This window comes from Ziziphus jujuba, chromosome 6, assembly GCF_031755915.1.
Source record: "Ziziphus jujuba cultivar Dongzao chromosome 6, ASM3175591v1".
Taxonomy (NCBI): domain Eukaryota; kingdom Viridiplantae; phylum Streptophyta; class Magnoliopsida; order Rosales; family Rhamnaceae; genus Ziziphus; species Ziziphus jujuba.
Window position 1 is genome coordinate 7,234,661 of NC_083384.1, and position 12,913 is coordinate 7,247,573.

Here is a 12,913-nt window from a genome sequence, read left to right on the forward strand (position 1 = left end):
AAAAAACTTTCATGTATATATATATAATATTTAAATATGATATAAATATACGATCAAGAAATCATCAATATTTGGATCACATATATAACTTTTTAATAAAAAGATTTTAAAAACCTGAAACAAATTATTTTCTCAACCAATAATTAAAAATGTATAATTTTTTTTTTTTTTTATAATGCAGCCTGATATGCATCGTAATAAAGTCGTAAAAATGTAATAGGAAAAAAAAAATAATAATGAAAAAACAAATGAAAGACTGTTAAGCAAAATTATATTGAATTGTGAAGTTGAGCAATGACACTATATATATCTATATCTGTAAACTTGTTATTCTTTCTAGCAGCCTTCTTCACATCGCTTAAGAGTTCGGAAGATTGTTTGTAGTTTATGTATATAAATTTATAAAATCAACATTGTAATCTTTCTAATAAAGTAATTCGGTATTTTTTTTCTTTTTTTATTATCATGTTCATTCAATTCTATTCCATATTTTATCAAACATAATAACATAAAACCAAGAAAATTAACTTATGTTATATTTGTATTCTATATGGCATGTGCTCCTAACAACCAGAAAAAACCCTTTGACATACACAGATGTTTTGAGAGATTTTATTCAGCAAGATAACAAAGATGCTCAACTAGATATAGATATGTTAAACCATATAGAACGCATCATATATAAGTAATTCGGAAATATCATCGGTATATATACATTTTTATTTGTCTAATATTCTCACTAGTCAATCAATGCTAACAATAAGGCTTCGTACCAAGAAAAACAAAAGTGCAAAAAAAGCAATAATAATATGGAATTCGTACTGATATATGCCACGTAAGGACGATCATGGTACAAAAAAATAAGGCTATTAAATATAAATAGTATGAACAATTTTCCTTTCTTTTCAATTAATTACGTCTTGTTTGTGTAGATTGAAAAGATAGTGTAAATTGATAAAGAGAATAATGTAAAAATAATTAACCTAATCATTTCATTGGGCATTGTTTGTCATGGAATTGATGTGAGGATCATGTGAGAAATCAACATTGTCTTGGTATCCATTGGGTTGACCACAACATTCACCAAAGTGTCTTTTACTTTTACTTGTATCTCACTTATTTTAACAATTCCAACCCAAACTTTTTGATCTCCCAATGGATGACCCCTTTTCCCTGTATAAACACACGGCAAGAAGCATTGGTAATATTGCTACAAACAGAGGACCACTCTGTCCCAAACATATCTATCAAATTGATCTTCTCGTGACTTATGAAGACGTGATCTGGATAAATTGTATCGGGACCTTCCATTAATGGTTTCCGATAATCATAAAGACGGTCGTCATTGTTCATGTTGGTTTTGAAATTGAATTCAAAATGGAAGATAGCATCCATCCAAGATTTATTGAAAACAACGCAACAAACAAATTTGAATCAGGGATCATTACTATGAAACCAATTAGGAGGAAGCTGGATGTGGATTGAGTTTCCACAATCAGTTTGATAGCTGAACCACTCTGGGATTTCATTTCCTGGATACACCGCTTCAAGATGTACAATATCCTGTACAGCATGGACGACAAATTAATCAAGTCACTGAAAAAACCATCCAGTTCGTATATTATTAGACCATATATATGTATAATGTATAAAGTATAAACAAACCAGAGCAAAAGAAATGGTACGGCGTAAACGACCCGCAATTATGTTGTTCCGTGTGTGCTCTTCCAATTTTAGACAATTTTCAAACCTACACCACCCCCCCCCCCCCCCCCCCCCCCCCCCCCCATATTCTTCCAATTAATTCATATTGGGGATCCCTCCAACTTGATATTGTCTCCAGCGATGTGCAATTTTTTGCATATAAACATACTAATCGTAGTGGAAGCTCCGGTATTGATTTCAATCTCGTACAACCACTTAAACTCAAAATTCGAATATATGAACTTAAACAATCCGAGACTTCTGGAAGCTTTTCCAGGTTTGGACAATAATTAAGAAACAGACTTACAGGATGTCTCATCTTCCAAATGCTTTCCGGTAGAGTTTTAATCGGTGTCCAACTCAAATTTAAATCACCTATACCCATCGAAATATTTTGTACATCTTCCAGATTTCTGCAAGACATCAAATCTAATCTGTAGGGATTCAAGAGACCAAATGATGAGGACAATACTTTTTATTGCTGTCCAGGACAATCTTAAATCCACTATATTCAATGGAAGATTTTCTATGCCATGTTTCAGATTCTTACAGCCACTCAAATCTAAATATTCAAGATCTACAAGACACCCAATTGATGAGGGCACCACTTCTATTGCTGTTCCACCCAATCTTAACTTCCTTATATTCATCGGAAGATTTTCTATGCCATCTTTCAGACTAATGCAATCAGTCAAATCTAGTAGCTGAAGCTTATCCAGCTTCTTAAAACATGAAGGAACTTGAGCCAAACTTTTACAACCTCGAAGATTTATACTTTCAATATTTATAGCCCTACACAAATTTGGTATTTGAATAAGGTGCTCAGAATAACTAAGATCGATTTTCTTTAACTTCCCAATGGGCTGTCACAAACCAAAAAACAAAAACATACTTTAATAATTAAACTAGATCTGGTGAGATGCATAATTCGGGGTTATACATCCCACTGTGTGTATCCATATTTTATTAAACTCAGAATATTGTGACTTAGTCATAATTATATATATATATATATATATATTGATCAAGGCTAAGGATAGTATACCTGATCTTCATTCCAAGGTAGCTCCACAAGTTGGCTCTCACGCATAACAAGTTCTACAAGATTCTTAGGACTAAAATTTGATGGCAAATATTTTGAAAGGTATAAATCCCATTGAAAATATCTTAGCTCATCAGAAAGATACTCAATACCTTCAAAAGGAAGAATCATTTTATTGTAAGGAGCCCATCCTGATTTCTCTGAGACTATGCTTTTAAAGACAAATCTATCATCAAAATTCATTCTAAGAAATCGAAGATGGTACGTTTTTGAGAATGCTGTAGGCATCACTTTTACATTTTTTGAAGTTCAGACTGATTCAATAATATGCCTTCAATTGTAGAGCTTCCCTGAAAATCAAACCGATGTGATAGATTAATTATAACAATACCATATATATAGGGAAATGTATTAACTAGTATATATACACATATAAATGTATTAATTGATTTTCATTTACCGTATTTCTTTCCAATACATGGCAAACATCCTTAGTCTTCCATAGTCTACCACGTTTTCCAGGTTCTTTGTTTTCATCACAAACAATCGCCTTGCCCATCTGTCGTACTAAAGCATGCATGTACAACTTTCTTTGACATTTGATAACTAAGCACTTATCAATGAGAATGCTTATTCCTATTGTTGTATCAAAATGCTCACTACGATGTAGTATGTTTTCTCCATATTCTCTATCAGTTCCATCATTAAAGAAGCATGCAATGTCAAGAAATATATCCTGGATGCCTTTGTTGCTTAATCCATCATAACTTATTTTCAACACCTTTTGAATGTCCTGGTGAGGATCTATTTGCAGCTTACCCAATGCACTTTCCCATTTTTTCTTGCTTTTGGAGTGAAGGGAAGAGCCCAAGACTTTAAGAGCTAATGGATTGCCATCCGCATAATTTGCCACTTTTTCTGGTAAATTTTCATAATTCGTTGCAAGATCAGAATTTTGTCCAAAAGCATGCAAGCTAAAGAGCTGAAGGGCTTCAAAGTGATTTAACTTCTTAACCTCATAAATTTTATCAGCCACTAACCTAAGCAACTGCACATCTCTAGTAGTGACAATGATTCTACTTCCATCAGCAAACTGGTCAAAACCTTCAATTAAATATTGTAATGTGGATACTGCATCCACATCATCTAAAACGACAAGGACCTTTTTATGATGGAATCTGTCTTGAATAAAGATTGATACTACAAATGGGGTGTCCATGTTTAGAATAGCTTCATCCTTTAACAACATGGAAAGAAGATTCTTTCTTAAATGATTTATTCCATATCTTTCGAATTCTCCCCTAACATTCTTAAGAAAGCAATAACCTTCAAAATGAGAATATAAAAATATTTGATAAATAACACTAGCCAAGGTGGTTTTACCAATTCCTCCCATGCCTCAAACACCTATGATGCAGACACCCATTAAGCCAATGGATAACAATGATTCAATTTCCTTGATACATTCTGTCATCCCAACAAGGCTGCCCTTGAAATGATCATTTGTTAATTGATATTTACGCAATTTTAATAAAATGTCTTCTACAATTTTTTGAATTAGCATGTAGTCCGGCCTAACAAATGAATAAATCAAACACATATTGTGAGAAATAGGGCCCAACAATGTATTATTTTTCAATACACCTCTTCATATTTAAGCCTATTAAGATTGAAAAGAAATTAGACTAGCACATGCTAAATAATGCAAATAACAATGCCACCAACCCAAACAATAATAAATCTAACACATACAAACACAAATACAAATATAAATTAGGGTATCACACAAATACAAATATAAATTAGGGCACCAAGTGTAACACCCCGTCCCAAAGTACATCGGAAATTTCTAAAATTTGACCAAGGTTGACCGGGTTTGACCGTCGTTGACCGAGAAGGGATCAAATATTGACTTTTTGTTCCTGAGTGAATTTCACATTGACCGAGGTACCATTAAAAAGTACATGTTGTCACGAGTCCATAGACTAGTAGCACGTTGAAAATAGAGCTACGGTTTGAAAGTTATAAGCAAAACAAGTTGAGGTCCAAACTGTCCAAGGGGTGCCCGAGTTCACTTTTTGTTCATGCAAAGTTAAGCTTTGACTCATGCATGGTTGTGAAGTACTCGTCGATACGAGTTCACAGACTAGCGGTACGTCCGATTTGGACATGTGGTTTGAAAGTTATGGACCTGTAGAAATTTTCAAATACAGTATTATTTTAATATTATTTGTAGGCATGATTTGATTTTTGGTATTTCAAGAAAAATATTGGTTAAGTTTGGTGGTTTCAAATTATATAATTATGCCCTTGGAATATTATTTGTTTGATTTTATAATTTGGGGAAAACTTATTTGTATATTATTATCGATGGATTTATGCTGAGAATATTAAAAAAAAATGTGGGAATGTGAGTTTGAAAAATGGTATAATTTCCACAGTGAATTTTGGAAATAATTGTGTATTTTAATAATAAATTTGGTTATTTGTTTAGGTGCACTCATACAGTACTGGTGTTCTGTACTGTATATGTGGATGAGCGCGCAAGTTATAATGTCTCCCGTGAGTTGCCATCGGACCGAGGGCAGGCAAGTTTCATATTGGCCATAAGCCACCCCCCTCCATGGTTGGGATGACGGTTTAAGCAGCGGCGCTGTCGGGATGCCGAAGCGACCGTATGCAAGTTTCTCTCTTTAACCTCCCGCCAGATGGTGCTCGGGATGCTGGGTATCATAGGGCATCACTGGTATATAGTGTGGTGCGTCAAGTATTATTTTCCAGATATAAATTTCAAATCCTAAAGGTTTAAACTCGTATTAAATTTAAATGTATTTAAATTGTTTTATCATCTATTTCCAATTAGTATTTTCTAAAATACAATTATTCATATTTTATGTCACTTATTTTAAATCAATGTTTTTAAAATGCATCTTAGCGTATTTTTATTATATAGGTTGGTTGAATATTTCAAAATGAATATTATAGTATTTTTCTACCACTTATTTTACATGATTGTTTGTAATTATTTAAATTATATTTTTGATACTGTTTATTTTGATTTATTAAATCAAATTTTATGAATTATATATTGAATTTTTCCTTTATGTTATATTTCTTTCATGCAAGTATTCTAAATTTATTTTATTAAATTTCATTATATTTTATTCGTATTTGGATTATTTAATTATTTATTAAATTAAGTATTCTTTGATTTTTTTGGGGCATAAAAGATTGGGTTTTGTGAAAATTTTTTAAAAGGGGAACCTTTCCAATGGAGTGAATGGTGAGGGTTTTGAGATAAAATATTATTTTCAATTAATTATTATTTATTTATTTATTTATTCTTAATTAATCAAGTGTACTATAATTATTATTACTGTTATAATTGTACAGTAGATAGGGTCACTCACTGAGATGATTAGCATCTCATATTTCTAAATTCCGTTCCCCTAGGTACAAGGATTGGGAGACGTTGATCGTCCAGGGTAAGCCCAACGTCTCAGTTCATTGCCGAAAGTCCAAGAAGCATTTCCTCCCTTTTTCCTCTTCATCTTGTATTGCTTCCTTATCTGACATTGAATAAATTTCATATTTATTTGTATGATGCTCTTATACTGTATTGGATATTTATTTATTAATTATGCATTGATTTCCTGTTATTCATTTGGAGTGCTGCAAATTTGTGGAATTAAATTGTAGTAATGTGAGAGGAATAAGGTGGTGTATATAGAAGTGTATTTTCAATGCAGGAAATTTGTGGTAAGTCCAATCCTTAGGGGAGATTCTGCTGGATTTTCCATTGGAAGGTCCGATAGGGTTTCCCTGGGATCAGGGCTTGTCTAGAGTTCCGGTGAGGAATTTAGGACGGGTCTTGACAGTTGGTATCAGAGCTCTAGGTTCTAGTATTCCTAAGGGACTGTGCATTGTTGTGCGTCCCATCTGCGTCTAATCTCTCGTTTTACCTGTCTCGAAGCAAATCCGTTGCCCAAGTTTAAATAAGTCTAATCTTCGAGGGTGTCAATTAGAATCACCTATCCTAACGGGGAATTCCTATGGCCTAGTCGATGGTCAAGGATTGCCTCTTCTTTACCGAAGCTCAGGTGAGAGGAGGAGACCTGATTAAGTTAGACCTTTTGGGTTTAAATGGTCCTAGATGTGGATTGAGTAGTTATGAATCTTATGTTTATGGACTGCTACCATAAAGGAGTAAAATTAAAGTGTTTCAGCTTACCTGAAGTGGTGCTTCGTGGAGGAGTTAGGAGGTCTTTACCGTGGTTAATTTCTATCCTCGTCTCCAAGGAGCTATCGGAGAATGGTTGTCAAGGGTATTTGACCTATGTGGTTGATGCCCGAGGAGATGGTGAGCGTTGGAAGTGCTTATAGTGGGAAGCAATTCGAAAGCGTTTTCCCAACAAGTTACCTGGATTACAACCATAAAAAGGATATCGAATCACCATTGAATTGGCTTTGGATACCGATCTATTTCAATACCGCCATACCATGTGACTCCGTCAAAGCTAAAGGACTGAAAGGCTTAGCTGCAAGATTTAGTGAATAAAGGTTTCACTAGATCAAGCTTATCATCATGAATGACATCCGTTTCTTTCATGGAGAATAATGATTCATTCTTGCCTAAGGGTGTGTATCAGCTACCAACGACTTAACAAGGTCACCACCCATAATCGATACCCGCTGCCGAGTATGAATGTATGTCGATCAATCTCAAGGATTCAAGATATTTTTCCGATTGATTATCAAAAACTAAATGTTTTTCAAAGTAATATTTGAAATTAAAGGTATTTTATCCATGTTTTTATTATTTATTTAAATCGATGTTTTAGCATGAATTTCATTTACATTGATTTTATTATTTATTTAAAGTTGTGAATTAAAATGTATTTTGACATGTTTTTATAATTTACCTTGATTATGAGAGTTTATATAAAATGTGTTTTTATCATTTATTCAATTAATGTTTTAAAAGTGCATTTTACTATGACTTTATTGTTTAAATTGATTGGATGACTTAAAATAAATTTTATTATATTGTTACTCTTATTTTAAATGCATGTTTTAAGTATTTTTTTATTATTTAATCGATTCATTTTACTTATTTTAAAATGATTATTAAAATGCATTTATTCATGTTTTCATTATTGTTCAAAGGTCGAATTTTAACAATTGCCTATGCAAGTTAAGGTATTTTAAACTAATTAAAATAAATTTTTTTATTATTTATTATTTCATTGATTTAATTAGTAAATTTCATAAATTATATTTTAATTGTTGAGGAAATTTGAAAATTTAATTTAGGTTGATAAATTGTATATATTTTATGTTAGTGGTATTTTGAAAAATATATTTATTATTTGTTTTATGTTATGGTTTTTCCAATATCGATTTAAGGTTTAAGTATCGCCAATTGAGAATCCAAGAGTAGGATATCGTTGAGTTCAAAAAAGAGATCCTAAAGGGAGCACGTGATTCGACGTATGTGATACACCCCAAAGGTATAAAGATATATCGAATGCTCACTAAGTATTGGTGGATTGGCACGATAAAGGAAGTTTCCGAATTAGAATCAATGTATGTAAGTTGCCGACAAGTGGAAGCAGAAAGTAGAAATATTAGCGCACTTTTTATTGGTACGAGAGTGGTTCTCACTAAGACAAGTCGGCCAAGCTGTTCGTAAAGCATATCATGAGACTACACAGAGCATCAATAGCCATTACGTCTAATTGAGATTAGAGCTTTACTTCAAGACTATGACAAAGGTTAACAGAAACACTTTGAGCAAGAGTTAACTACTGTATCGCCTTCCACCACAGGCCAATGGACAAGCGAAGTACAGAATTTACACTTTGGAAGTTATGCTGAGACCGTGCATTATGTAATGTCGAAAGGAGTGGGAATAAGCAATTGTCATTGATAAGGTTCATTGTAATATTAACTACCAATCGAGTATTAAAATGTCTTCTTACGGAGCTCTATATAAGAGACAACGCCAAACTCCGCAGTGTTGAAGTGAAGTGGGTGAGGAGAAGCACCATACGACGACCAACCTGAATTGGATGCAAACACCTACGGATGACTATGAATAAGGTGAAAGTCATCCAAGAGAGTTTGAAGACCGCTCAGGATCGACAAAAGAGTTAAGTCGGTGTGCATGGAAAAGATCTTGAATTCGAAGTCCGAGATTGAGTTTTTTGAAATTATCTCCGTAGAAGAGGGTCGTATACGTTGGCTGACAAGAGAGCTAAGTTCTCATTATCTTGATTTCTACAAGGTTAGCGAAAGAATTGGTTTTGTAGTGTACGAGTTAGCATTTTTGGAAGAGTTAACACAGGTATGTAATGTATTTCATGCATCGGAGCTACGAAAAGACATCGAAGACCTGTTGTGCAAGAAGCAACCAGTGCAGATTTTTTTAAAATCATGAAGAATGCATATGGGTAAATAAGACTATTTTCTCAATCAAAAGTCTCGTAGTGAATTAATCTAGTCGAGAAAGCGACATGGAAGCTCGAGGCACGAATCCGCAACCAATATTCTTATGTGTTTCTGTGACGTATAAAATTTCGAGGATGAAATTTTTGTAAGGGGGAAAGATTGTAACACCCCGTCCCAAAGTACATCGGAAATTTCTAAAATTTGACCAAGGTTGATCGGGTTTGACCATCATTGACTGAGAATGGATCAAATGTTGACTTTTTGGTCCTGATGGAATTTCACATTAATCGAGGTACCATTAGAAAGTACACATTATCACAAGCCCATAGACTAGTAGCACATTGAAAACGGAGCTACGGTTTGAAAGTTATGAGCAAAACAAATTGAGGTCCAAACTGTCCAAAGGGTGTCGGAGTTGACTTTTTGTTCATGCAAAGTTGAGCTTTGACTCATGTATGATTGTGAAGTACTCGTCGATACGAGTTCACAAACTAGCAGTACGTCTGATTTGGACATGTGGTTTGAAAGTTATGGACCTGTAGAATTTTTCAAATACAGTATTATTTTAATATTATTTGTAGGCATGATTTGATTTTTAGTATTTCAAGAAAAATATTGGTTAAGTTTGGTGGTTTCAAATTATATAATTATGCCCTTGGAATATTATTTGATTGATTTTATGATTTGTGGAAAAATTATTTGTATATTATTATCGATGGATTTATGCTGGGAATATTAAAGAAAAACGTGGAAATGTGAGTTTGAAAAATGGTATAATTCTCACGGTGAATTTTGGAAATAACTGTGTATTTTAATAATAAATTTGGTTATTTGTTTAGGCGCACTCATACAGTACTGGTGTTCTGTACTATATATGTGGATGAGCGCGCAAGTTATAATGTCTCCCGTGAGTTGCCATCGGACCAAGGGCAGGCAAGTTTCATATTGGCCATAAGCTGCCCCCCTCCATGGTTGGGATGACGGTTTAAGCAGCGGCGCTATCGGGATGCCGAAGCGACCGTATGCAAGTTTCTCTCTTTAACCTCCCGCCAGATGGTGTTCGGGATGCTAGGTATCATAGGGCATCACTGGTATATAGTGTGGTGCATCAAGTATTATTTTCCAAATATAAATTTCAAATCCTAAAGGTTTAAACTCGTATTAAATTTAAATGTATTTAAATTGTTTTATCATCTATTTCCAATTAATATTTTCTAAAATACAATTATTCATATTTTATGTCACTTATTTTAAATCAATGTTTTTAAAATGCATCTTAGCGTATTTTTATTATATAGGTTGGTATATTTCAAAATGAATATTATAGTATTTTTCTACCACTTATTTTACATGATTGTTTGTAATTATTTAAATTATATTTTTGATACTATTTATTTTGATTTATTAAGTCAAATTTGATTAATATACATTGAATTTTTCCTTTATGTTATATTTTTTTCATGCAAGTATTCTAAATTTATTTTATTAAATTTCATTACATTTTATTCGTATTTGGATTATTTAATTATTTATTAAATTAAATATTCCTTGATTTTTTTTTTCTTGGCATAAAAGATTGGGTTTTGCGAAAATGTTTTAAAAGGGGAACCTTTCCAATGGAATGAATGGTGAGGGTTTTAAGAGAAAATATTATTTTCAATTAATTATTATTTATTTATTTATTTATTATTAATTAATCAAGTGTACTATAATTATTATTACTATTATAATTGTACAGTAGATAGGGTCACTCACTGAGATGATTAGCATTTCATATTTTTAAATTCCGCTCCCCCAGGTATAAGGATTGGGAGACATTGATCATCCGGGGCGAGCCCGACGTCTCAGTTCAGTGCTGAAAGTCCAAGAAGCATTTCCTTCCTTTTTCCTCTTCATCTTGTATTGCTTCCTTATCTGACATTGAATAAATTTCATATTTATTTGTATAATACTCTGTATACGGTATTGGACATTTATTTATTAATTATGCACTGATTTCCTTTTATTCATTTAGAGTGCTGCAAATTTGTGGAATTAAATTGTAGTAATGTGGGAGGAATAAGGTGGTGTATATAGAAGTATGTTTTCAGTGTAGGAAATTTGTGGTAAGTCCAACTCCTAGGGGAAGTTCTGCCTGATTTTGCATTGGAACGTCCGGTAAAATTTTCCTGGGATCAGGGCTTGTCTAGAATTCCGATGAAAAATTTTGGACTGATCCTAACACCAAGGATTCAACAGAAAGCTTCTTGCCCACCAAAGCTATCATATCATGTTACCAATAATCCGCTTATAATAAACATATCCAATAATATATCAAACTTATTTTTCAATAATTTTCTTCGGATTAATAAAAGAATGTTGTTATTAAAACTGTTTTCACTTTTTGTTAAAATGTATAAAATAGAAAACATCAACCTCTAGAAGGTTTGACCTAAATACATTAGAACTTCAAAGTTTAAGAAATCATCACCAACACCATTTGAAAAATCATCATTTAACACCCGGAAATTAAATAGTAAACAGTCGTAATCTCTTTAGCAAATATGTGATTATTTGTTGTGTATATATTATAAAACTGATAAGATAGAAAGTTACCTTCCTTTCTTTGAATTATAACCTCTGATACCAGCCACTTCCTTGAGAGAATTGCTCCACCGGTGCACCTTGTAGATACTGTCTTTAAAACGTTGTTCGTGTCTGGCGAATGCTTCAGCATAACTCTGCTCCTGTTTCCGTACGGTGGATGGTTCAATGCCATAAAAAATGGGTATTATAACATCATTTCCATCTCTCTTGCATTCGATTATGCGGACCACTTCATCCAAACACCATGTGGAAGATGCAAAGTCTTTGGAGAAAACTTTTATGCAAATCTTAGATTCCCTAATCGCCTCCATGATTTCAGAGAATCTATGGCTGCTTTCAAGGTTTTCATCATCCTTGTATGTGTTGACATGCTTTTGACACAGAGCATTATAAAGATGTCCAGTAAAACCATCGCGGGTATCCTCACCCCTGAACTGAGAAATACATCATACTTTTCTTGAGAAGAAGAAGAAGAAGAAGAAGAAGAAGAAGAAGCCATGTTTATAACCTGCAAATGTGAATCCACGAGCAAAAGTAATTATAAATTAGTACAAATTGAATGGAAGCTTGGTCTTGAGGTAAGCTAACTAAATGTGCCTCTGTTACCCATACCTTTGTCCTCTCCTATTGGATTTTTTCTTCTAATTATTATTTTTTTCCCACAGGACGTCTACCAAAAACACCAAAACCGTCTTCCAGATCGGTTGCTCAAAACGCTGTGTGTCTCTCACTCTGTAGCATGGAGGAGGACAGAGGAAAAAGGCGTCGCGTTAACTTTATTTGTCAAACATGTGATAGGAAATATTCCATCTAGATTTTTTAAAATTTATATTAATTTTAATTTAGTTTTTTAAATTTTACAAATTATAATTATATGATGCAAATAATTTTTTTAAAAAAAAATGAATGAAATAATAAAAAAAATAAAAATTATTTGAGAAAAAGGAGTGGATAACATTTTTAAAACTATAAAAGTTAAATAATATTTAAAATAATTTTAAAAAAGTAAATAAAAATAACTTTAAAAATACTTTATTACTCAATAGCCTATCACCTAACTTTGACGGTTACGTCAGCGTTTCCCACTTGGAAAATGCTTTATCATCGCATTGACAATCATGACACTTTAAC

General features: G+C 32.9%; 3 protein-coding genes across 3 annotated transcripts; all 3 read right to left on the minus strand.

Annotated features, from left to right (window-relative positions):
- Nucleotides 1–1,863: 1,863 nt before the first annotated feature.
- LOC132799258 (disease resistance protein RML1B-like) lies at nt 1,864–3,055 on the minus strand. The gene is made up of 2 exons (XM_060818477.1): nt 2,750–3,055; nt 1,864–2,567 (listed from the first exon to the last, which is right to left on the minus strand). Exons 1-2 carry the CDS (start codon nt 3,032–3,034, stop codon nt 2,076–2,078), a joined length of 777 nt encoding a protein of 258 aa, XP_060674460.1. The 5' UTR covers nt 3,035–3,055; the 3' UTR covers nt 1,864–2,075.
- Nucleotides 3,025–12,273, minus strand: LOC112492383 (disease resistance protein RUN1-like). Its single transcript, XM_060818476.1, has 3 exons — nt 11,792–12,273; nt 3,207–4,320; nt 3,025–3,096 (listed from the first exon to the last, which is right to left on the minus strand). Exons 2-3 carry the CDS (start codon nt 4,140–4,142, stop codon nt 3,040–3,042), a joined length of 993 nt encoding a protein of 330 aa, XP_060674459.1. The 5' UTR covers nt 4,143–4,320; nt 11,792–12,273; the 3' UTR covers nt 3,025–3,039.
- On the minus strand, nt 11,788–12,281 carry LOC132803975 (TMV resistance protein N-like). Its single transcript, XM_060817845.1, has 2 exons — nt 12,210–12,281; nt 11,788–12,153 (listed from the first exon to the last, which is right to left on the minus strand). Exons 1-2 carry the CDS (start codon nt 12,279–12,281, stop codon nt 11,788–11,790), a joined length of 438 nt encoding a protein of 145 aa, XP_060673828.1.
- Nucleotides 12,282–12,913: the final 632 nt, after the last annotated feature.

Coding starts and splice junctions, on each gene's coding strand:
- LOC132799258 (XM_060818477.1), bottom strand. CDS start 3,034: ATGCCTACAGCATTCTCAAAAACGTACCATCTTCGATTTCTTAGAATG. Junction 2,568..2,749: donor TACCTTGGAATGAAGATCAG/GTATACTATCCT, acceptor GGTTTGTGACAG/CCCATTGGGAAGTTAAAGAA.
- LOC112492383 (XM_060818476.1), bottom strand. CDS start 4,142: ATGGGAGGAATTGGTAAAACCACCTTGGCTAGTGTTATTTATCAAATA. Junction 3,097..3,206: donor ATGTATTGGAAAGAAATACG/GTAAATGAAAAT, acceptor TTTGATTTTCAG/GGAAGCTCTACAATTGAAGG.
- LOC132803975 (XM_060817845.1), bottom strand. CDS start 12,281: ATGGCTTCTTCTTCTTCTTCTTCTTCTTCTTCTTCTTCTCAAGAAAAG. Junction 12,154..12,209: donor ATGTATTTCTCAGTTCAGGG/GTGAGGATACCC, acceptor CTGTGTCAAAAG/CATGTCAACACATACAAGGA.